This window comes from Charadrius vociferus, unplaced genomic scaffold (genome assembly GCF_000708025.1).
Source record: "Charadrius vociferus isolate BGI_N301 unplaced genomic scaffold, ASM70802v2 scaffold758, whole genome shotgun sequence".
NCBI classification, from domain to species: domain Eukaryota; kingdom Metazoa; phylum Chordata; class Aves; order Charadriiformes; family Charadriidae; genus Charadrius; species Charadrius vociferus.
In genome coordinates this window covers 2,550,190-2,576,641 of record NW_009649934.1, presented here as the reverse complement: position 1 = coordinate 2,576,641, position 26,452 = coordinate 2,550,190, and the positions used below count along the sequence as shown (strand labels likewise).

Here is a 26,452-nt window from a genome sequence, read left to right as displayed (position 1 = left end):
ATGATCATTGTATATTTTAACAATACTAGGTGGCCTAGCCTGTATTAATTTATTCATAAAAAATATTTTTAAATCACACTGCCTTGAAAAAAAAATCTGCACCCACTTGCAAAATACAAGTCATGAACTTTCTGTGCTCTTTTCTGAAAGAGGAAAGCCCATCTTTAATGAGAAAGAAACAGTTCTAAAGCAAAGCAAGGAAAAGGTAGTTTGACAAGGACAATTAAAGCAGCAGACATGGCTGAGAACTGCTAACATGCATAACAGAGTTGGGGTTGTATTTGTTTTCTTTTTCAAAAATGAAATATTTTCTAACTTTAGACAATACAATAAAGCTAAGAAAGAATGTTTGATTCTGGCTGTAACAACATAAGTGCAAAGTAAACTGACGGACATTCCCTGTTCATATAGCTTGGCTTATCCACCTAAAGACACATTACTACACCCAAACGTTCTATCCTGGACGCTGGGTGAACTCAAACCACAGTCTGATCTATTGTTTTAAAAGCAAACAACAAGCAAATACCTGCTATTGCTTGAATAATGTCAAACATATCTTCATTGCAAAAAATCTGAGAAGTAATTAGAATAAATACTGTTCTCTGCATCAGTGAAGCTCCATTATATTTCTTAATTTTTCAGAGATTTCATTATGCTGGAGAATACCCAGGATAATGAATATTTTTGTTTAGAACAGCATTCACAGCTACCTCCCTCTTCACATCTCATCTCTACTCTGGCAATGTCCTAATTTATCATTACAGTGCAAGTCCATTCACACTTCCATGGCCGCCTTTCTTTTCTTACCTGGTGTTTGAAGGCATTTACAGATTGCCTGTCTCCACAAACACAAGCTTTTTTTTTTTTTTTTTTTCCCCCAAAGACAAATGCCTAAAGCTTGGCATCTAAATTCTATATATACAGACCTCTGGTAGACCCTTTTGAATCAAAGAGAAGTTCTGGGTGTCCAGCATCTCTAGAGGCAGGAAGCATTTAGCAGCAGAATGGTGGTCCTTTCACACATCTGTTTGTATCAATCAGTAATTTGAGCAGATATATATACAAGACCAATTCCAAATAAAGTATCTTTAAAATCCCTGTGTTTTCTGCAACCAGAATTGTGGTTCCCACAAAAATGAGATTGGCAAGCAACTGTGGTCTTTGGCAGAATACCATTTGAAAAAGTGACGGGCTGACCAGAGTGGGAAGCTCACCGCTGCACCTGCACAGCGAGCCGTGCAACGGGAGCGCTGCAAACATACACTGTGGAATCTGGTTTTAATTTACTTAAATGTCCGAGGACTCTAGGCTGAATATCACAAAGATCATAACAATATACTTATGACTTGGTGGATGACTTTTGCACTGAGGCAGTGTTTTTGCTAGAGTTCTTAATTAGGGAGAGAAAGTAAGTTTGGAAATTTGAATTAGCTGTAATGAATAGAGAATTTTTAAAGTTTAGGGTAGGAGAAATTTTCACACCAAAACTGCTAACCTGCTTGTTCAACCCCTGGGCAAAAGCATTGCCCAGAAGAGCAGCAGTAGAGGGAAGACAGGCCCACTATGCCAGCTTGCAGAAAGAGGCTAGGGGCCAGAAAATGAAAAAACAATTAGGGGGAACACTGAGGCCATAAAGCTGTTCCTTAAGCTAGCTAAAATTCAGGGGTCTGATGCACCCAAGGGACAGCTATATACATAAAAATAGAGAATAAAGTGATTCTTGCAGGAGAATCAGTTCACTTATACAGGTATGTAAATGTTATTTTTGATGTTGACTTTTCTAGCTGTGATCTAGCTATTCTAGCTGACACATCCAGCTGTGATCTCAATTACTGCAGATCACCTTGCAGCAGCTGTGTCTGCATATCAACATGCAATATTTAATATTTTCTCTGTTTGATTGCTTCAGGTTAAGACTTGAACTGCTATAAGGTCACTAAAACCAAAATTTATAATTGGCTTTATAGCCCACATCTTCTGCTGCTGTATTACTGTTATTTTCAAGTCTGTTAGTCAATAAAGCACATACTGTTCTAAATCCTTTTACTTTAGTCTGTAGAAATTCTTCCCCCCACTCCCTATTTTGATTGTGTTCTGAAGAGCCTCCATAATGAGGCTACAACAACTACTTTTGATACCGATGTGTCACAGCAGTCTTTCGAGTAATAAAATCTGATACTTTTCCCATTATGCTTTCATAAAATTTCCTATGCCTGCAAAACCATCCCCAGCCTTGGTTATAATGCATAGCAATGAGGTAGTATTTCAAATGCTATACATGCAACATCATTACTAAGCCCATTTCTTACTACACTGTAAAAATGAAGACAGTATAATGCCAGGGTTTACATCTATTGATTGCATGACTGGCCAGGTTCTGGTTGCCTCTGAACTCTTGGCTATGCTGGGGCTACTTCAACTTGGGCCAAAACATGAAGCATCTCAAGCTGCTGCTCCAGAAGTAAGGAGCAAACGAAGCACAGCAATGCTTCAGCCAAGAGAGCTGCTGCACGGTCTGGGTGCTCTGTAAGGCCAGCTGGAAAGTCAGACCCGATTTGCAGCCTCATGTATCGTCAACCATTACAAAAGGATCACGCTGGCTCCAAAAACCAAGGCGGCAAAGTGGGAACTCTTTTTCCAGCCTTTGGATTATTGGGAAGAAGAAACTTTGTGCATTTTAAAAGAAACATCTCTATGCTTAACGTGTGGGAGGGGTATCTAAGTGGCAGGGGAAGTGGGGGGAATATCAAAGCAATCTTTCCAATCACCTTCTATATGTGTGTGTTTAACACCTTCTATTACTTTAATGTTTGTTGATTAAAATGTTTTAGCATGTCTCTGTGAGTCTGGAATTGGGATTTACTGACAAATAAGGCAACTAATCTTCTTCAAGTGAAGGACCCATCCCAATGCTGCTTGCCTAGGAGAGTATGAGAAAAAAAAAAAAAAAAAAAAAAAAAAAAAAAAAAAAAAAAAAAAAGACCAACATTTTAAGATTAGAGCTGTTATGTTTACCTGGCATTATAACATCAGGAAAACCCAGCTTCCTGGTAACAGAAACACCTCTGTTAAATATCATAGGGTTTTCCCTTCGGATCTGCTCCATGTCGCCACGAAGAAGCTGAAGAGATATTATAAGTCCTGGAAAAAAACCAAAGATGTTCATTTTTTCAGACCCAAGAATTAGATGTTGGTATACACATGGTATGCAGGTAAAATAACACTTTGCTCCACAGTTAATTTAATACAAATATATAGATAGAGAATTCTTTTCTCCCTTTGAGTAATTTAAAACTGAAATGGAAGAAACAAAACTGCTTTATGGGATCAGTTAAGAGCATAACATTATATTAAAATACAATTTTTAAAAAGTTCTTTAAAAGTACTTAATTTGGCAGAGATGTCACAGGTTACAGTGAATTCCTTAGCATGATTTCTACCCCTCACATACAGCAGGTTACGACACATATGAGCAATGCCACTTCTGTCTGAACTACCACATCACACAATGCCATACAACATCTCTCAGGTGCTCTTAATCCCACATAATACCATTAAAAAAAAATATCTCAAATCGTATATGTTTCACTTGTTTCTTTAACTACTTCATACGGGGTTGTTAATTTTAATGAAATTCCCTTCAATACCTCAGCATGTTTCAAGAGTACCAACTAGTCAAATTGACTTCGGCAACCAGCTCTTCAACATGACCCTTTGTTCAGTCTATCAACTGAAGAGCTTGACTAGGAATAATTACATGGTTAATCTCAGTCCAGCTCTCTCTGGCTGCTTTTAATTATAGCATACTACACCCCTAAAATGAGGATAACGTATTGGTGAAGTTACAAAGTCAAGCATTACGATACCAGAAAACTCCAGGATGAAGTTCAACCATGCAAGGTTAGTCTCATCTGCTGAGCATACATTACCAGCTCCACATATCAATGTGAATTATGTTCACATCATCATTTTCCACAATCTTTCTCCCATTCAATGAATGACAGTTAGTCAATAGTTCTTTCTATCCTCTCTGTTCACTCGCTGGAACAACACACACGAAAACAAACAGCACCCTGTATACATATTCTTGCATGAGCCATCTAAGTTCTGCTATTTCCTAAGCTTAATAGATTGGCTTTGCAGACACTATTTAGTCGTCATTTTGTTAGACAAGTTTCTAGGGGAATGAAACCAGTAATAGCATGTACCTCCCACCCAGTTTCTGCTCTCTTCCCTTGAAATAATTTTTAAGCCTCTTGTTCAGCTTCAGCCAAATTTGGCAAACAAGTACGTATCTAGACAACATGAAGAAGACACTAAGTTTTATGAATACTGGGTGTTGGGATGAAAAAAAGAGCATAAAGACTTAAAACGAAGGAAAGTGGAGGCCAACCAGCCAGGTGGACAATCAGCATGTATGTACTCAAATGCTGCCAAAACATGGACTTGCAACTGTCCAGCTAAGCAGAGGCAGAAGAGCGCTGCAAGGCACTGCAGGGAAAACAGAGGCTTTATAGCCACGGAAGAAATTCAAACCCTTTGAATACCAGGTATGAGTGTACACCTGGGTGTGTATGTGCTACAGAAGGTTTAACAGAACACAGGAGACAAGTTAATTAGAAATCAGTCTTGACTATTTTTGCCACTTACAGAAAAACTTGCTCATTTTATCTCTCTTTTGCTACTAAAACCAAACAAATGAAAATAAATCCAAAAAATTCCACCATAAAGGACTGGATCAAATTTGGAAGTTCAGACCTCCCAACATCCTGTTTATACTTAACAAATAGCACCAGAACTAATCTATTGCGTATAAAAATCAGTCACTAGAGGTAACAGAATATGTAATTTTCCAGCATGGCGTTACACATATTGCTTATGTGACACACTCCCACATATTCCACCCCAAAAAACTTCTGCCCAGGGTCTTGCTCTCCCCAAGAGGTTTTGTAAATCTACTCTCCACTCCTCTTTTCTACCCACCCTATCCTTCCAGGTTTTTTTCTGTTCCTTGCAGCAGATCTGAAGGATTAATTTACACAAGACCTGGGAAGGTGAGGAGAGAAACAACAGAGAGCTTTTCTTCAGGGAAGAATCACACTTGTGATTTCAGCATTTTCACACTGTAAAAGCGGATTCTGAGAGGCCAAAATTGTATTACTTACACTGAAATCATGTCAGTCTGCAATATTGTCCCTCCCACCAGGGCAACACCTCTGCCAGGTTTCAACCTCCTATTCCTGAGAAGCACTAGGATCTTAATGAAATGTTTGAAGTAATTATTTTAAAAAGCCGAAGGCAAGGGTAAAAAGCTATCTATTTCCCTTTCTTTCTGCTCTTCAAAAAAGCTCGTGTTTGGGGGGAAAAAAAAGTTTTAGGCAGACACCTGGCATTGGAAATAAATGCAAACAGTCCAAGTTTTCAAAGCTATAGACAATTCAGGAAAATGTTTTAATGGTAAGTGGTGGATGACCTTGACCGTAACAGGAAGAGAACAGGGAAGGAGACCAGCTTTGCATACAATAAAATTCCAAACCTGGAAACCGTTTTAGTTGCTTATTGTTGTGTTTAATATCCTTTACAGGAGTGTGAACTGCATATTCCACTACAATATCTCAATATGCAAACGAGTGCAATTAAGACAATACCAGTATTTGGACATCAGTATGCCAATGAATCATAGACTGGGTAATGAATGCAAAACTAGCTGCAACTAAGCAGAACTGTATCTTATCGGCTGGTTCATTTGCAGTGGAATAGCAATGATATCTCTCAATTAGCAAACTACAGAAATCATTAAATGAGGTAACACGATAACACAAAAAAGATTTGCTTTCCATATTTACCTGTCATTAACTAGGAAAATAAAAATGGATTTAAAAGGTGGCAAAAACTCTGCCAAGACAGTTACTCTCCTCAGCTATGTAATGAAGCATTTAGTACTGAAACTATCTCAGAGAGCCTCCTTGACAATTAATTTTCTGGGCAGTCAGAATTTTCTGAACAGTCAGACAAATACGTTGGACAAATGTAACCTCTGGCTTTGCTTTTGTTGACAAGGATGCACAGCATCCTCAGGAGAGCAAGCCTTAGATATATGTTATATCTGGAACTTTGAAGGGAATACAGGATGAAAGGGAAGACGGTTTTACTCAGGGAAAATTCTGATGAATAAAACTTAAATTCTTCACTTCCTGTGCAGCCAAGTCTGGTCACAGTCACTTAAGCCAGGGTCACAAAAAAACCCCAAAACTTTTAAAGGAGTTTTGCCAATGCCGATTGCTGCTTCTGTTGTATCTCCCCCCAGGCTATAGCAGTGTCCCAGCACAGGCAGAGGCACTAACTGTAACAGCCAACACAGGAACAACCGCAGAGTAAGCTAATGCTATAGCAGGCCACTAGCTCTCGCCACTGCTCACCTCTCTTGAGATAAAATACTGCTACCGATACAGTGATGACGGAAATTCAGCATGCTGAATTAATATTATTGTCAGCTGTATCTGTGAAGGTAATATATCAGGTGGCCGGGTTTTTTTAATTCCTGGTTACATTGGCAGATGCAATACAGATTTTCACTTGTAAACCAAACGTGAATGAATTTTAGCTAAAATTTTAAATCATCACAAGTAGAGAAATTCAGCTATGTATAATCTTACATCTCACTGAATTTCTCTGCTATAAATAATTGGCAGTTTCCTAAAGGAAATCTTCAGCTGTTATAACAACAAAAAAGTCCAAGTAAATATTTACCATAGTTTGAGCTGGGTGCTGTGTATTTGGTGCTGGACTTGCGAATAATGTTTTCATGGATCTGGCACCATTCATTTTCGTTGTTACACCTAAAATAAAAGAACACTAATTGAAGTTAAAAGCTTTCTGCTGAATCACCTTAGGACAGGAAAGTCAGCTTTGCTATAGAGACAACGTGAAAGGTTGGGATTTCTCTCATTCCTCAAAGACCTACACAGAACTCTCGTTTTTAAAAGTGGAAGGAAACAAAACATTCCCTAATAGTTATCCCCCTTTTATGGACACTTTGGAGCACGTGGTGACTTTTCTATCATCAAAGCCATTGTTTCACTCTTTATAATACGACAGAATGAAGAAAGCTCGGGACACCTTCAGCTGAATTCTGTGCACACAGAAAATTAATTTTAAGCTGAAATTAACTGTTGCCATATATTAACTTCTTGTGCTTAATTAAAAAAAAAGTTAGAACCAAGAAATAAAAAACAAAATTTGAAACACTAAATAAAACCCTGAGGTTTTTAGTATCTCAGATATTTATAACAAGACTTTTGCTTACCCATGTATTTTACAGAATGCCTTGAAATGTGATGCAACCCCCCCAAATTGTAGAACAAGAATATGTAACAACACAAGCGATGCTTCTGCATGTATATCACCTTCTGAAGGAGCATTTCACAATTGTGTATTCATCTATAAGTAATTTTTATAAGCATTTGTAGATACCGTTATAGTTCATTTTCAGTCACGTTACCATCTGTAAATCCTCAGTAAAATTCTAGAAACAACATCTCTTTCCCATGAGGTTATGCAGTTAAAGGCTCATCATCTTGAACACAAAGCAGAAGAGGAACAATGGCAGGGGGGGAAAGCCCGATAACCTCATCAGAGAAAACACAGCACCCTGACCCTGCTCCTCCTGGGGTGCCGCAAGAGGATGCTCCACACGTGGTCCAGGTGCAAAACCTATCCAGATGAGTCAGCCAGAGAGGCTCTCTGGATCGCCTTAAAGACTGCAGCGGGTTACTGCCTTGGGTGATAACGGGATACTGGGGAAGAGCATTTGGCAATTGTTCAAGACCTAGTATGAATTGTAAGGAAAGAGAGGTTTAAGGGTATAAAATGGCCCAGTCATGTGTAAATAGGTTGCTGTCGGTATGCATGTCTGGTCATGCCCTGTGCCTGAAGTGAGCAAATAGCACCAGGGACTGGAGGGATCTGTGGCATGTATATGTATGTATGTATGTTTTCCACTAAGTTTTTACTTTGATAAACTAGAGAGGAGAATAGGATGAGGCCTTTGGCACTGTACGTGTTTGCATGAGTGTGTACTTTCTGCCCGTGTCGATCTGTGTGGCCGGCTGTGAGTGTACGTATTGTCTGTGTGTACCCAGGTGGGATACACGCTCAGCCTTGTGCCTGGCGGGACCTGGGGGCACAGAGCTGCGCTCTGCCGCAGCACGATGCTATTCCATCGCAAGAAAATCAGACTGTTTAACTGCATAGTGGAAAGTCAAAACCAATCTCTCTTACTGCTCCATTTCATGCTATATGTATAAATCTTTTAAAGTGGAGCAACATTTAAAAAAACAATCCTCTGTAAATCACTGTATCTATAGCTCTACAGATATTCTCATTACTCTGATGGCAAGATTCTGGAGAGAGAAATTAGGGACACTGCAACATTTGGAAATTACATTGTGATAGACATAGCTGAGAGCACCAGAAACAGATGTTTCAGTGTCTTTTCCAGTCACAGAGAAATACAGATTCCTTTTAATGACAACCCACAAAAAAATCATCCATAAGCAGCAAACCAGCAAGCAGAACAAGAGCACACCTTGATTCTTGCTTCTTTCTGGACCTCAGGGACCGGAGTAAGAAGTGCCACGCTTCTGTTTAGGATCCAAAGCCAGAGAAAACTTTCTCTAATGGTAAGATATATTCACAGCTATAGTTTGTAAATTACTGTTTACACAACATATCGATATTCAACTGTATTTGTTTACACGTTTCTACTCTCAATTGGGAGAAGACATTACTTGGCGGTTGTTAGTCTGCATATAGAATACTGTGCTCGGTCTGGGGCTCTCTAATACACAACAGACAATTGGGGAGAGTCCTGTGGATGGGCAGGGGGCCGGAGCACGCGCTGTAGGACAGGCTGAGGAACCTGGGCTTTTTCAGCCTGGAGAAGACAAGGCAAGGCGGGGAACAGTAACAGCAAGGCCTACAAGCAGTTATTAAGACAAAAGAGCCAGCCAGATTCTTCAGTGGTGCATAGTGAGATAATGTAACGCAACAGGCAAACACAAACAAGAAAGGTTCAGACTGGATGTTAGAGAAAGCGATGCGTGATTGGAAGAGGGCGCCCAAAGAGGCTGTGCAGTCACCATCCTTGGAGGTTATTGAGACACCGCTGGATAAAGCCCAGCGCAGCCTGGTCTGATCTCAGAGAAGGGGGTTGGACTAGAGAGGTCCTTCTCAACCTGAATTAGGATTCCTATTTATCTTAACATCAAAGTCACACGACTTCATTTGCACAAGTGTATGTAAAGCTGTATAACCAACCCGCTGAACTCAATAAGCTCAAACGGAATCATACCAGGGAAGTGCCATCAGTAGATGTTACCACATAATGAGGGGACACACTATAAATGTTACGAAGTATTTTACGCTACTGTAAAAACAGCTGAAACAACAATTTTACCAGTATAATAATCTGACTGAAAACTAAAAATGGAACCTTTACCACAAAAAGTGCTATTGATTAAATATACAAAAAGGAAAAGAAAAAAAAGTATGTTGATCAAGTCTAATTGCTTTTTAAATTTAATTGTGCTTTAAATGACAACTGCAAGATTTAAAGATTCCCTGTGAAGTCAGCAATTTTTAACCCAGCAGCAATAGTGAATCTTGTTTCTCCTGAAGTGCAATTGAATTAAATAAACTTCCATCCTATTGACTCTTAAAAGTTAAAAGAACCCCAAACAAACAAAAAAGAACAAAAATAAAGAAAAAAAAAGAAATGAAGACTGTAAGCTTTCAGCTCCTAGCAAGACAGAAGTCTTGAGAAATAAGTCACTTTGGAAAACTTCTCCCAAGCATGTTAACATTTTTTTATCTTTTTTTTTTGCTTCCCCCAAAAGAACCCATAGTGTTGGCAAAATCAGGGTAAGCTACGTATCAGCTACTGTGAAGACAGTAGGGATTTTTTTTTTGTCTGCTGCATTACATAACTGAAGAATAGCATGGGAAAAGGAATTAACGCTATGTAGAACAAGTAGTAGCTGGTAATTTTCTACAGCTTCAGTATTACAAACCCATATACTGCCAAGAATAATGAGATAACCCACAAAGCCTGCTACGGCACACTTACTGACACCCCCTGCAAATGTTGATTATTGTAAAAGCAAAAGGAACATAGACAACTTGGAATAAATTACACACAAAGTACAGACAGTAAAAAAGGAAAAATGGAGAAAAAACATTAAGAGTTACTTCCTCCCAGCGTGCTATCCAAAAGTACTCATTTAATTAAAATGCTGATCAGGCTGTATTCCTAGGTTATCTGTTGCAGTTAGATTGGGATTATCCCACCTGAAATCTTAGCTCCAGCTATCTCAACGTTCCTCCTTTCACTGCAGTGGGTTTTGCCATCAGACATCTCAGCTGATTATTAAGAACATACCAACATTAAAAAAAAAAAAAAAAAAAAAAAAAGCTTCCCACGCTGGCAATAGTAGATACTACTTGGGCAGGATACATGAGCAGTCAGGCTCACGCACCCTGCCCTCACCCTGAGGTTGTTGCATGAGGGATGTTAGAATGTACTTCCCTGCCTGTTCCTAGTCCTCTGTTTACAGACCTGTTGTTCATAAACTTGTCTAATCCCCTTTGGACCTCCTAATACTGCCTGTCTTCCCAACATCCAGTGGCAATAAAACCCAGAAGAGCATTCCACGCTTTTTAAAAAAGTGCTTTCTTCCATCTTTTTTAGTGTTGTCTACCAATTTCATTGAGCATTCCTAATTCTTCTACTGTTATAAACAGCGAACAAAAGTTTACCCTCCACCATGATTTTGTAAGTCCTGATGTATCCCTTCCCACCACCACTCTTCTCCTCTACAGACTGAAGCTCCCCACCGTCTCAATCTCATAAAGAAACAACTCTATGCCATTAAACATTTTAGTTGCTCTACTCCATACCTTCTGTTACTACTATATCCTTTCTGGGAGGAGACATCAGATGTGCACGCAGTGACTCAAGACAGGTGAGCACTGGAGTGCCCTTCCAGAACTTAACTAGTTTTGGCAAATTGACTACATTTGCACTTCCCAAAACAATCTCTCAAAACCAAAACACAACAGAACTAAGACATTAATGGACAGTACAAAACCCCTTTCAATTATTGTGGCGTTTTGTGTTAATTCAGAACTTTAACCAATATTCAGCTTACTCGTCAGGAAAAAATAATAAACTTCACGTTCTTTACTTCTCTTCTCTTGCCAAGACATTAAAAGTCATTCATCCTACTGCAAATAATATTCTCCTTGAAGTAGAGAGATAACAAATTATATACCATCTTCCGTCCTCACAGCTGAGACTACAGAAAATTTCTAACCCCTGATAACTTTTTAGTTGCTGCACCAGCCTCTGGAGTGCAAGTTAAAATAGATTTCAGCCTCCAATGACTTACGCCTGCAAATTAACCTGGAACAAAGTTATTCCAAAATCAATGGACTGTAAAGATAGCTTAAAGCTAGTTTTGTACCAACTACCAATGTAAGCTGCCCTTTACATTTCCTGAACACAAGAATATTCTCCCAAGTTTGAAATGCTGGCCTGAAAACGCTTGCCTGTAATGTGTTTTATTGTGTTAATATTTTACTTTCTAAATACCAAATGTATTACAAAATGTATCTCTAGTTTAAATAAGAATTTTCTCCTGAGCCATCCATCACCTTTTCAGGTTGGCCGGTTCTACAGTAAATTTACCATTTGGAATGTTTGACATACTACATTAGACCCTGATGTGGAACAGATGGGGACAGAAATGCAATGTACGCTCTTGTCCAGCTGGGCAAATAGCAACGACGCAGTATCAAAAGGAAAAGGCATTCAGGCAACACACCACGTCAAGAGGAAGGCATTTTAAGAGCTAGTGCTGGAGAAGGAGAAAAATAAAGGATTGAGAGAAAATAGGACAAAACCATAAAACTGAAAAAGTAATATGAATACAACACGAAGTTTTTAGGGGGATGGGAAGACTGACAGAGACTAATGGTCAATGAGCAAAACACTCCATTAAAGATACAAATTCATATAAAAATATGAAATAAAGCAATCTCAAAAAAATGGATAAAGAATTTAGTTTCCATCTTACTTTTAAAATATTTCACATGTATATTATTAAAAAGAATTATAAAAGTAAAACTTCATGCTTTTACATAATGAGCTTATAAGTAGAGCTGTGGTACTATATCCTCTTAGTAAGATTATAACGTGACTGCAGGATTAACAAACAGTAAAATCTGGATCGTGAGAAAGAAGTATTTTTCAGACATAAATCTTTAACAATAATAAGGCAAGCTAAGAAAGACTGGTGAAGTAAATTGATTTTTTTTTTTCCATAAGCGTCCTCTCTTGTGGATCCAGCAAAAGTCTCCATTGAAACACCATGTATTTGTTTCAGCCTTTGTTAGGTTTTCAGTGTGCCTTTTTTTTTTCCCACCTTCTCACCGTGAAAAGGCTTTTCTGGCTGCTGACTGCCTCATTCGTGGCAGCTGTAAGCTTTAGCTTTAGCCAGATAGCAAACAAAAAGAATGCTTTTTACTGCTCCTTTAAAAATACAAATACACCTCCCTCCTTATTTCATCTTTATGATGTTTTTGGGTTGGCCTGAGGCATTTTAACAATAATCAAAACGAGAGCAGCAGGTAAGAAAATCAGTTCATCGTTGTTTAAGCATTCATGTACAATTTTAAACTTACAAAGGACAAAAACCTGTCATTTCAATTTTAGTCTACAAAGCAAGAAAAGGTAGCCTAGCTAAAAGAATGTGCAAAGAGAAGATGCAAGCAGATAATCCTGTGAAAATGTTCTGTTGTGGAAGACCAACAGCTATTAAAGCTACGAAAAGGATAAGCTGGCACCCTTTAGATATATCCATCTTCCCTTCTGAAGATTTTTGTTGGAGGTTTACAGAGATCACTCCAAGCAGCAGTAGCATAAAATAATGATGTACAGGACTTGCAACAACTCGAGCGAATGATAGCAGTGATAAAAAAATTACAAGCGCCCGATTACAGAGTTGAATTCTGTTACAGGCTCTACCTCCTCCCTGGAAGGCAGTAATGGCTGTGGATGTTAACAAAGTGTGCGGGGAAGCAGAGGTGAAGAACAGCAGCTGGTATAAACCTACTTAAACATTTAGGCAGATACAGCTGGTACTTTGGGTGGTGTGAAGGGAATCCACATTTACAAAACACTTCAGATTAAGAGGAAGAAAAGGGAAGCTCTCCATCCTGGGACTTTTTTGGTCATAATACTTTGTGTTGCTCTAACTGGATGCATGGCTTTATTTGTCGCTGACAAGTCAAGAAGTCCGCTATTTTACAGGTCTTTTTCTCTCCTATTTTTCAGTGAGTAAGAAGCTAAAGATGCATTAAAAGGGCATCAAAACAGAGATGTGATATTCAGAATATTCCATTACTGTAAACATTCAAAATGTTGCAGTTACAATATATTAACACATCTACAAAGCCAGTATTAACATAAACTATATAACCAAAAACCACTGGTTTGAGATAAGCTGAAACTGAATGGTGACAAAACACCAAGATTGTCCACCGTCTATTGACAAAGAGAAGAAAGATGACCATTTTCTTCCCTATAACTTGACATTTTTGCTACAGTTTTCATAACTGTTGGCAAAAGAAGAATGGAAGAGCTGACTCAAGAGATTTTTCTTGGGACTTACAGATTTCTAATGTATGCAGAGATACCCAAGAATATTTCAGTGAAGAGTGAAAGGCATTTTTTCATTTATAGTTCCCCCTGGACATCAGATTTTCTGCTGCTGAATGCACTTCCCAAAGAGTAACAAAGTTCTATAACCCCCCAAGATTATCTTATTACTCAGAATAGCGGCCACAGACCGCAAAGTAATGACAGCTGTATCTCAGCCCATCTGCAAAGCAGATCTTGCCAGTATTTATCCTCACTGACAGGAGATTTAAATATTCCCTGCAGTCTCCAGACAGTTTGTCTATGGCCTCTTTATTATGACCGCGAGACCACATTTCATAATAAGAAGTTGTTAGTTCAAAGTTCAAAATCACAAATAAGTGAAGATAGATTTTTGCTCAAAAAATGTTGACTTGTTTTGAGTTTTTTAGTCACACTGTTGACTTCAGTTGTTTTCTACTTCCTTTGTTCATCACCACGACTTACAAGGAATAGAAGCTGGAGCACGAGTAACTATTCCCTTCATCAGGTGAAATAAAGCATATTTCTCTGGGTTTGAGCTTAGCAGATTTAAAATAAATCATATTAATAAAAGCGCAGTTTTGCATGACACAGATTTGGGCAGTATTCAATAGAAGTGTTTCACATACCTGAAACATCTGTGATAATATCCATTAGTTTCTACAAGCTTCTGGAATAATAAAGGAGCAAAAACCAGTGCCAACAGCACCAGTTTACCTTGTGAGGAGGATAAAGCAACAAATGCAGTTTATACTAATACTGCTAATACTTCTTCAGTGTCTCATCACCCAACGTATTCTTTTCCTTCTAGGAGTTACTCACGTGTAAACTTTGAGAACAAAATCCTTCTCTTCTTTTATTTCAGAGATTGACTGAAGTACATCCATGATGCTCAATACTGCACAGCCATAGGGGCGGCGATAGTGTAAGTGAGGGGGGCCTTTTTTTGAATCATTTAGCAACATGCGACCTAAAATTAAAAGAAATTTAAAATATTAGAGATTCACATGGAGTCATTTCTGTCCGTTCTGTTCTATTATTTCTTTGAATATGCATACCTACACTAAGTTTCGGCTATAGCTTGCAGTCTTCTCTATAATTCCGACTCTTTTTCCTTATGTTTTCTAATCCAGAGCTCCATTTGAACCTACCTGACCCACTGGGCTACTCTGATTAAGGCACATCACCTCATTTCGCTAACAGAACACTCAAGGGCAAAGTGAACAGTGTCATGTCTGGCCACCTTTGATTTGCAGCTCCACAACACATATTTGCATCCAGCTGGCTTGACTACAAATCATCTCTTGAATGAGCCAAGAATACGGCTTACACTCACCTCTCCATATCCACATGGATATTCACTGCGGTCCTCCCATTATAGTCCGGTATTTACACAAATTTCCACTCCATACAATTGTTTTAAGGAAAAATATTATATATATTGTATCATTTATCATGTTTGTCTTGGAGCACATGAAGGAGAATTCTAAGAAATGAAGCTGCTCGGTGATTAACCTCCTATTGCTAAAGCAGTTTTTTAACAGAGTAAAAAATGCCAAGACCAGAAAAATCACTATGATAATCTAAGCCAACTTGCAACATTACACATAATTTGTCCAGCACTTCTTGCATCAAGGTTAAAAATCTGAGCTTGAACTCCAGCATATCTCTCCACAAGCTTCGCTTATCATCTCAGGTGATACAGAGTAATTGTAAGTTTTAGATGCTTTGTGACACAGTGAAGTAAGACAATGAAAAACTGACCCTTCTCACACATTTCTGGCTTAGAAGGCATATTGTCATTCACAGGACAACACAACAGAGCTATGTACTTCAGCAAAGGCATCTGTGGCTGGTAACGGATGCTGGAAATAGAGCTAACTACCCTCCGATTGCAAACACTACCAAGCCTTTTTCCAGTTAACTGAAAACATGAAAAACATGAACGACAGTGCACTACTCAGTTGTTTAGAATAATACAACCGAATAGACTGTCTGTTATTCCTACTGTATGTTGTTAACATCTGAGGTCTAAATATTGGAAATAAGTTATACATAACATAGGTAAAATATTTACTTGCCAATTTCTCAGTGAAAGTGCACACATTCATAATTTACAACCATATAACTCCCTGTTACTAACTAATTAGATCCTTTTTAACTAGAGCTTTTTTTCTATCCAACACCTTCCACCTAAAAGAGATTCTAGCAATTTAATTCACAAACCAGTAGTCACTTCACTTAAACACACTGCTGGGCTTAAAAATCCATCTAGCTTTCCGTAAACTACTTTGAGCACTGCGCTATCCTATATAAGACACATTCTAAATTCAACTTCAATCATAAACACATTCCATTCTTGCTACCACAAATCTCAAAAAGAGCAAGCGAAGCCCAGCCTGGGCTATGAATAGTCAGAGAAACCCACTCTGTAACGGGTGACTAGTCAAATGTTAGCAAGGAAGGGCTCTCCTCCTCGAGTCGGGTCTGGTCTAGGTACTACGCATCCACATCTCTCCTTTGCATAGCTCTACGCGAGCAGCCAAGAGAACCTGAGGAGAAGCAAGTGCTCACTGCTAAACGTTGGGCTGCGAGCTCGCTAGGCTCCCAGCAGGCAGGTCCTGCTGCTAATGCTCCTGTTTGGCAACAGGAGGTAGAAAGAACACCTGACAGGGGTGACAGCTTCCCTGCTCCTATGTTTTATAGGCATCTCCTTACACTCGAGTGTGGGTTCTTGGAAGCACTGCGGAATCCTGTGGTGGAAAACAGATCTTTCTATGTATTTGTCTAACAGCCTCTGATTTACTACATGCGAATGGCTGGGTATGCTGGTGTCCCGCCATGTAAACTATCTACATATCATCAGTAAAAAGACCTCATTTGAAGTTTTGGAACACTAAACAAAAAGCCTTTCTAGTCCCTCCTTCCTCCCCAAAATGTGGTGTTTAATCAAATATTTTGTTTCAGACTGAGAAAAAAAAATTAAAAAAAAATCACTGTTAAACAGTCACTAGTAACCTTCTAACACTTAGCTACATATGGTCTGAATATTCATCTCAGCAGATAGGCATGGTCCATAACTGAGTTTTCTAACTGGCTAAATCAGTTAAGTAAAACATAGGTTTTAAATACTGTAAAAACAGTTAATTGTATATATTTCAAGTAATAAATCATACTGTACCTATTCGAATTACATGGGCAACTATGTACAAATCTCTCTTCATGTCCTTGCTGCTGAGATCCTGACAGATTGGGGAAAAAAAAAAAAAAAAAAAAGAGACATTAAAAAAGGAACACATTCCAGTTCCAAAAGACGTGCCTGCAAAAATCTCACAAACAACGATAAGGACTACACAGTATTACTCTCCATTCACTTAGCTCATGCATCTTTAAATAACAGAAAGTATTATTATTTCTTATTTACAGACAGAAAAATAAAGCATAGAAGGATTATGGTTGCTTGGAATGTTCTTTAGAAGGAAAAGAAAAGAAAGATTCTGACTCCACTGACTAGTGATGTTGTATTAAAATTCTAGCAAACATTTAAAACATTCATTTAATCCTTAATTCAAATACATTATTAGACTGTCTGAGTTACCTCAGCTGCAACCCATTGTGGCTTCCTTCACCCCATCCCCTGACAACAGGTCCCAGACCCATCCTTAACCCCATTCCTTTGCTTCTGCTTTCCTTTTTTGGCTTCTGACTTCTCATCATAGAGTCTCAGGCTCACATGACAGCTTTAGAAAAAATCTGCAGCATGACTGTCAGAATTTAGATAAAACTTCAGGTGTGTTTTATTTTATGGGTGGATAGGTGCAATCCCTCAGAACAAGCAAAAGTCTGAAGAGGAAAAAGGGTGGGAGAGTCAGAAACATGGTTTATTTTAATGCTTTTGAACATGCAGCTTTAAGCCTGTTTCATACGACATGTTCATTACATTATGAAAGCAGCAAGGCAGTGTCTCAACCGTGCATAGAACCTACAGGCTTTATCTGTGTGAGCTGGTGAGAGCCAAGGGCAGCTATTTCATAGCTAACCTTCTTGAAAGTCCAAAAGCAGAGAAGGCTGCAGGCACGCTGCTGGCTGGAAACGCTCTCTGCCCCACTCTAACTGCCAAAACACGCCAAGGGATTACTTAGGAAGCATGGTTGCTGCAAAGGGCCACAGTTAGCTAAAAACATTCCATGGTTTAAGTAGCACAGATGGTCACTCTTGTATTTAGTATGTTTGAAACAGTGATAGGGTATTGGAAAAACTAAGAAATAAACTCAGTTTTAAGATGAGGTAATTGCTTAGCAAAACACAGGACCTTAAGAGCTCCCAAAAGTTATTTTTACGGCAAGCAACTATATACATGGATGAAAACTGAGATTCCATGTCCCAGAATAGCAAGTCAAAACTTTTAAAAATGAGCTTGAAGAAAAGCCAAAAAATGGGAAAAGAAGAACCTACAGAAGAGTAAAAGGAAAGCTGAAGCTAACGAAGACAAAAAGGTATTATTGACCCTGACAAATCTTTATTATTAAAGATAGTAAGTTAAGAAAACATGCATAGAGTACTTGTCAATAATTCATTACCGTGGCATTTTGCATTCGCATGTTAGAAGCCGTCTTAATTGCAATTTTCTTGGCACATTGGATTTTTTTCTGATAACATTATAAACAGAGATCAACTTCTAAGACGTTCCTCCCCCACATTTTTTTTCTAAACTAGAGGAAAGATCTAAGAAACATCCCTTCCTAAAAACATTAGCATTGTTCCACAAGCTTTCCTTATGTTACTAGCCTCCAAAACAAGATTTGAAACAGATAACATGTGCTGTGAGAATATTCATTCATGTTTCAGACTGACGCAAAAAGGCTTCTTGTGCTCTACAGCAGCAGCTGTTGCCTCTCCTTCTCTCCCCACTCTGCGTGCTGTCATCTTATTGTTATGTACTGACTCCTGCCACGCAGCCTCCAAATCCTCCCCAAACATAAAGGGCATCTCTTCAGTCATTTCTCAAGAGAAGGGCAACTGGAAACGTGAAATGATTAATGTATTCTTCCTAAGGATGCGGGGCAGTGAGTGAAACGTGTGCACGTGTGAGAGAGACACATCCAAAAAGAAGGTTTTAAGCTCAGTCACCATTGTTGACTTCAATCCTCCCCTTACACAGAAGCAATGGACATCACCTCACAGCATTCTAAAACATTTCTGTTTGTACAAAATGTTTTCAACATAAGGCATTTTAAAAACAGCTCTAGGGCTTTATCGATGACTTTACAAACAACTTGAATGATAGCTGTGTGTTCACGTTTCTTCACTTTTTTCTTTCCTTTTCAATTGAATCAATCACCATCCCAGTGGTAATAGTCACTTCTAATACATACAGTTGTGTGGGGAAAACAACACTGGTGGATTCATCTACGCACAAATGTAGCTTGGCCTTCTAATTTTTTTTTTTTTTTAAATGAAATAAAAAATTTTGACAGTTGCCCTTTGAAAAAAAATAGCAAAAATCAACTGGAAAAAACACTCAGACTCAGGTGAAATCTTGTATTTTTCTTTTTTAAAAAGCCACAACTAAGTGGTATTGAAACCACTGTAAAAGGAAATACTACAATTTTTACATAAAGTGTGGATGAAATTTTAGACTGCAGACATCTAAGTTCTGTCATTCCTAGTTTGAACCAAGTTAGTGAATTAAAGATCATATTTTGCTGGAAGCTAAACCATGAACTTTAATTCACGCAGCAAATTTCTTTCCCGTGTGACTTGAGAAACCAAATCTCAACACCTGAGATTATGATGGCAATGCACGTAAACATGGAACTTCAGATTATAGTGACATACAGCCCAATAAAATCTGGGCACAGTGACTGAGCCCCAGGCATAAAGAGAATTTCCTCTAAGGAGAAGTTTCAGTCCCTTTCAAATAGCGTTATATTGCTAAATTACAGCAGGCAAGTCATAAATTCACAGCTGTATCTTCTTACACCGTTTAAAAGGAGCACTGTATTTGCCTGGGCAGCATATGCAGAGAGCTGCAAATACGCTGTTTGGTATGCTTACCAGCTAGCAGATCGTCTCTCTCTGAAGCCAAAGAATTAAGCTATATAAATCTTCCTTAGCGTTTTTTCTTCAAGTCTTATTTTGCTGCTGCATGAATAAGAGAACGTACTTTCTAGGCTTTCTTCATCACCTAACATACCAGCGTAGCATATGGTAGGCTTTATCTTGCATGTCTTGGAGAAATTGAAGTTCCGCGATAAGAAGGGATTTGACATAGTTTTAATCTCAGTAGTGCCTGACAATACATGTCAAAAAGCAAAAAAAAAACCCCAAACTTGGGGGTAGTACTTAATGCTCTCGAGAGAAATAGATTTTTGAAAATACCTGTGATTTGACAGGGGGAATTTTATTATACTATGAGATTACCACTTCTAATTAGCAGCAATTCAGAGAACTACTTTTTCAAAGGGCAGCTGTCAAAATATCAGAAAATGGTAGGGCATGCACATATTGATGGGTTCACACTTTAGTCGCTTTTCAACTTCACAAAAAATATACTGTGTCACAGTCAAAAGACAAGAAATGTGGGCCCAGATGGCCTTGTATTTCATTCGTACAGCAGAAGCTTTCCACAACGGGAGGAATTCTTACTGTGACAGGGACCGATCACCCAAAAAACCCAACCCCTGTGAGGAAGTCTTCAGATAATTTCTTTGCAGAGAATCCACGCGCATAACTTAGGACCCAGAAGAGGACAAACTATGTTTATTATTTGCTTCTGTGCAATATGAATAAATCAATTTCCAGAAAGGTGTTTTTAGCACTGCATCCACAGGGGGCTTATTTCCCACATCCTTCTGAGCTTCTTAAATGATACTCGTTGATAAACAAAATAATTCCATAATAATTCTAATTGCATGGCTTTTTAGAAAATCACCCCTGATTTCTTTTCCACCATATTAGGTATGGAAAAGAGTTACTCTATAATAATGCTTAGTTCTTTACAATGCTGGTTTCTATAAAGGTCTAATTGTACGTTAAAAAAAAACAACCCACCCTCAAACTAGTGGAATCAAGGATACCTCACTGCCTCTAATTAGTTATTTGAACAGCTTTACCAAATTCAGTTGCCAACATTGTAGGCCACAGAGAGTAAGGTATTTAACAAAAATAGCAAGCTTATACTGTGCAGAAATGCTTTAATTCAGACACAGGAATGTTTCTGAAGCGTGCATAGGCTGAGGTTTGCTTGAGTGAGCTTTAATCTTCAGAGGAAGCAGTTTCTCACCTCTGGTATGATATGACAGCAGATTAAAAAACAAAACCTAAGCAATTTTGGTATCTTGCACAAGGAGACAGCTGAACCCCTAGAAGCAACAGAGACAGCAGGAAAAGACAGGGATACCTTGAATTAGCTAAGATGCGGGGCTTCTTGCCTCTGGGAAATATTAGAGGTTTAGAAAGACATTGCGGGTGGGTGAGGAGGGCAAGGAAAGAAATAACTAGATTTAAAAGCAAGACAAACTTGGGAACAAACCTGAAAATTATAGAACTATCTTATTTTGGAATAATTTCAAAATTAAGAAATTATGATAAGACAGAACCCTTGCAGATAAAATAGTTATTCTGAAAGCTATTATTTGTTGCGCTTCTGCTACATACTTTGGAAAGTTCTTTGAATATATTGATGAAAAATACTGCATCAGAAATGCACAATTTTTTGCACAGATAGTTTCCCCAATTATCATAATTCCTGTTATATAGAGTATACATTCTACCAGGAAGAGTGACAGACAAGAAGTCTAAGCATCTCTGAGAGCTGATACTGAGGCAGCTTTGGTATTTTTGTATAGTTAAATAGAAAGGCAGTTTGGGAGTGACCTCTGGTCAGCAGGATGGCTGCTACAGAGCGGCGCTGTCTGCAATGCCCGGGGCTGGCCTCTTTCAGACTAGGCTGGCCCCATTCGTAATATGCAGCAGGTCTCTTCTGGAACTATGTTATGCTCCTGGCTGGAGCGTATCGCTATTCTTTTTGTATTTTTGAAACCCTGTAAAGACTGGTTTGCACGTCACCAGAGCAAAACTGTTTCACACTGTTCACAACGCTGCGTGAAACACACAGTTGTTGCATGACCCCGAGTACTGTGGCATCAGTGTAGATGGGGAAGTTTGATGGTGAAAATCTTTAAAAATGATGAACCTCAGAGGCCAGAAAGTGCCAAATTTGATATTAACCACTCTGTGCTGCCTTTTGAGAATAGTCCCGAGAGCAATTCTTAATCCTATACTCAACTTTTTGCGTGATCCAGACAGCAGTACTGAAGCTGGTTCTCCCTCGCCACCTTTCTCTTAGAAGAGAGATACCTGGTTTGGAGTTACCAACAGTGGAGACATCAGTGCCAATGGCAATACTGAGACACTGTTACCTCTGCTGATATTTAATCAGGTGGTAGCACCTCACTGGTACCAAAACCAGAACTGCTACTGATGTCAGCATCGATGTCAGTACTAGTTTTGGATTGCCCTGCATCTCATATCCAGAAGGAGGCAGAACTAAACGTCCTACAGCTGGCTAGATGCGCTCTGTTCCTGAAGAGGAGATATTCAGCTGCCTTAAAGGAGAAAAGGGAATGGTGCTGCGGATCATGCCTATTTCAGCATCTGGCCCTGCTTGACCTTAGATGGTTTTATCACCAGAATTAAACCTTATGCCAAAGCTGTCTGCCATATTTTTCTTCAGTGGAGGTAAAAATACTTCTGTCAAAGAGATTCTAGCATGTGTGCTAGCTAAAGGTGAGTCACGATGGAAGGTGTTTATCACACTTGGGATCTGAAATTCCTTACAGTTATTCTGTGATGAGCTGTTAAGTTTTGGTGTCTCTAGATTTCCATACTCTTTCTGAGAAGTGACAGATAAAATCATGGTCTGACACATGATTCTGGGGCAATTTTTAACAGAATTTAGGACCAGTGCAGACTGGATATTAAAGCCTAAGTGTTTTGAAACTACTTTTTTGGCATAACCAAAACCATAAAAACAAGAAGGCAGTTAGGTGAGACGTGAATCTGAAGAATTAAAAGGAAATAGATCTTAGCTGGCTATTTCACTCCCAACTGAGGTATCATCTGGTAGGAGCCACAGATGGATATTACTTATCCTGTCTTTCTGGTACAGATGGTTGAAGGCTGCTGGTGCAGTTGGTTGTATCTGCTTTGCGTCAGGACGGGATAGCTACTTGCACAGACCTGCCGTAGGAACTCAGCAAGTCACAGCGTTTCCTTCATTACAACCAACTCTGTAGCTCAACCTGGCTGCTGCTTCTGGACCACATCCCAGCCTCTCTGTTCCACCACACACACCGTGCTGCCCACCTGGGAGGCAACTGCTGCACCATCTACCTGCGGCTGATACACGGACTCTTGAGTGGGCCACAACAAAGATCTGCTTGGAGAACTCTGTTTTTCTATGTGCGTGTGTGTGATGCTGTAGTTATTTTCCTATTTTCAATTCTGAAAGAAGTGCCTTGCTTTACGTTCAGGCCAATGCAGCTTCTTCCTGGGCCCTGGCATCTACGTGCAAGGAAAATACTCAAAATTTCAAACTATAAGCAGGAACAACTCCACTTAAAAGGAAGCACTTCAGAATATTTACTTAACCATAAAAATAATTTAGATGTACGTCCACTCTCTTAAGTTACCATTTAACTATAAACATAACAAAATTCAGCAACAGCTTCCATTCTACTCAATATCTTGGAAAGGAAGAATTGTTTTCCCCTCAGGGTGACTACATCTACAATCATACTACTGTAAGGGAAGAAGTAAGGGAAGAAGAAAGGGAACAGACACGTACTGTGAAAAGTGCACACATTCGATCTATCTTCTCTGGATTCCTGGGGCCTCCATTCTTGTTTAACCTCACCATAAACCTCTCACTAAAAAACAAACAATATTAAAAAAATAAACAAGAGTTTCATGTACACACTTCAACATAAAAATACAGGTAGATATTTTTATTATTTTTTTGTTTTTTAAAAGATGCACTAGGTATTATTTTTTTTTTTTTTTAATTCCTGAAGCATATGAAACAGTACTCACTGATCTAGATAAAATTACACGGAATAGCATAGAGGACTTCTAATAGCAAGTACTCTGCATGTGAAAACATTATGTTGATGCATATTTATGACGCAGTAACTTTAGAATAATGTAAGTATATGAAGCACAGGATTTGAACACATTACAACTACTTCAGGCAAAGGCTAAGGGTACACTTGCTGAGGCGTACGCTGCCTTTAGTAAAACGGAGTTCATTAAAATCCACTCAAAACTAAAAGCAATAAAAATACCAATTAAGCAATCTCTGTCAACAGGTACTATTTATAGAAGCAATATAATAATTCAAACACATTAAGATTCAATTGATAGAACTGCTTATCAGTCAAATTAAACAGACTTTTATCAGCAAAACCAGCGTATGTAGCCAGACTGCAAAAGAAGTACTATGGATGGTAAGCCATGGATATTGACAATATTTCTTAAGACAGAGAATTTATGTACACAAATAAATTATATGAGTAAGAGTAATTTAGTCACTAGACGTGTGACAACACAGTAAGTATTGACCACAACGTTCTTCCTACAGATTCATATGAATAAAGCAAGAGCAGAGCATTAAATCTTCTAGTTACATTTCCATTATCACAGATCCTTTTCATTTGACTGTATCAACTCTAGTAACCTTTATTTGACTAAAACACGTTTTGCAGTACATTATCCACTGTTGGCCTGAAAAATCTGAAAACACAGAGTACGCACTACTTGCTCTGGTAGCTTGCTCCAACAGGCTACTCATCCCTACTGTTAAACCGCATGGGTTGGAAGCAGCTTGAAAATGTCTGGTTTCAGTGCTTAGCCACTGCTCTTTTTTACACTTTCTTTTGTATGTTAAAGAGCCCTTTAGAAAAGCTAATTTCTTACAGGGTAGTCATATCAGTCATTAAATATATTACGCAATCAAATATCTCTCCAAACAAGTAAGCAATTTAACACCATTAAATTCAAGAAAGAGTGCTGGAATTGTTTTATAGAACTTACCTATAGTGCATTTTTTCAACACCATTTCACGAACAGTTCTAAAAATGTAAGTTTGTAACAGTCTAGTACTGGTACCACCTACACCATAAATACAAATACAGACATATGTGTATTTCACACATATGAAATAAAGTCCCTACGAATCCTAACTAATTTATCAAACATCACATATTAGCCTTTTTACTACAGTGTTACTCTGTGAGTTCATTTGAAGCAACCTGACCATTATAAATACCAATACATTTTCTGAATTACTACTTTTGTCAGAAGGATCCCTAATTCTGTAAGCGTGACTCATACATGTTTATTTGATTAAGTTTACCTTGCTAAGCAATCCAGACCATGCTCTCTGGCTGATTCACTCTCCTTGTTACTCACTATTACTCTAATCTCCATGTATCCCACAACCTCAATCAGCAATAATTAATTTGCAACAGATGCTTATAACCTCAGAGATTGTTAACATGCCCCAAAGAAACCCACAAGCAACAGGTATTTGGTGATTCTTTACCTACAACTACTTACTGAGATGTCAATCAGTAAATTCAGAATGTTTTAGCAAATGGTTCAATGACACAGTATAATCTAATATTTTAGTAAGAATTTTAGGATGTATTAAGTGGAGTCCAGTATAATATTACAACTGCAGTACATTATACTAACAGTTACATTACAACAACATTACGTCCTCATATTTACCTCTATCTACCTAATACACTAATCACAAAAACCAAAGACCTATTTTCAATAAAAACACATTTATTACTTTCTTAGCTTTTATCATTAACTCAGTCTTCTGCCCGTTTGTTCACTGGTAACTGATTAAGGGTGTGAAAACAGACAGCAGCAAGCAATGCAAGCAGGGCGCCCAGAGCAGGCGCTTCCCCCAGCCCTTTGCCGCTGCTGCTAAAGGGAACAGGAACCCCACCAATACCGGAACGACTACATTGTAGAGCTCTAAATATCAACATCGCCTGAAGCAGGGGTCAGTTCAGCAGCAGTTCCAGTTGCTGGCTCTCCCTACTCAATGAATTTCAGAAGGGGAGCAGGGCAGTTACAGTGACGCCCACAGGTAAACTGTGGTTAATACAGGGAATAAACTAGAAGATAACCAACTTTACCATCCATTTCCAAACAGGAATCATGCTTTATATCATTAAAAATATGTAGGAATTTAAAGAGATGTCAACTCATAGCCGTTTTCTTTCTAAGCCACGCCAATAAACATTAAGATTTCCAATGCCTTCATAAACACTGCTTAGGGAGACTTTAATTTTAATAAGTCTATTTTATTTTAATCCCTGAATCAGTTTAATTGTAAAATCTTTCATTTAGAAAGATTAGGAGGTAACATACATTTCATTTCTGTTAGAAGTATAATTTGTAAAACATGTCTCCTTCCATAAAATAAAATTCCTTAAAGAAAACAAACAAAACACTATCATGACCTACAGAGCTACAAAAGTTACTTTTATAAAATAAACATCAGTCCTCTTTAAAACTGAAATCGTAACAATAATTAAATGACTGTAGTTTAGTTGTTACATGTAAATTTGCCAACACCCTCTACTAGTAAACTGAAAAATAATTACTATGCCTAACACATTATTAACCACGTCC

At 38.4% G+C, this 26,452-nt stretch overlaps 1 protein-coding gene across 1 annotated transcript in view; it reads right to left on the bottom strand.

Annotated features, from left to right (window-relative positions):
* DOCK3 (dedicator of cytokinesis 3) overlaps positions 1-26,452 on the bottom strand; it is a 207,870-nt gene that overhangs the window by 81,851 nt on the left and 99,567 nt on the right. Inside the window, exons 11-15 of the mRNA XM_009891301.1 lie at positions 23,589-23,670; positions 16,920-16,980; positions 14,561-14,708; positions 6,751-6,839; positions 3,016-3,141 (exon numbers count right to left, since the gene is read on the bottom strand). Of these exons, the coding sequence (XP_009889603.1) occupies positions 3,016-3,141; positions 6,751-6,839; positions 14,561-14,708; positions 16,920-16,980; positions 23,589-23,670 (506 nt within the window). The remainder of the gene's footprint in view (positions 1-3,015; positions 3,142-6,750; positions 6,840-14,560; positions 14,709-16,919; positions 16,981-23,588; positions 23,671-26,452) is intronic.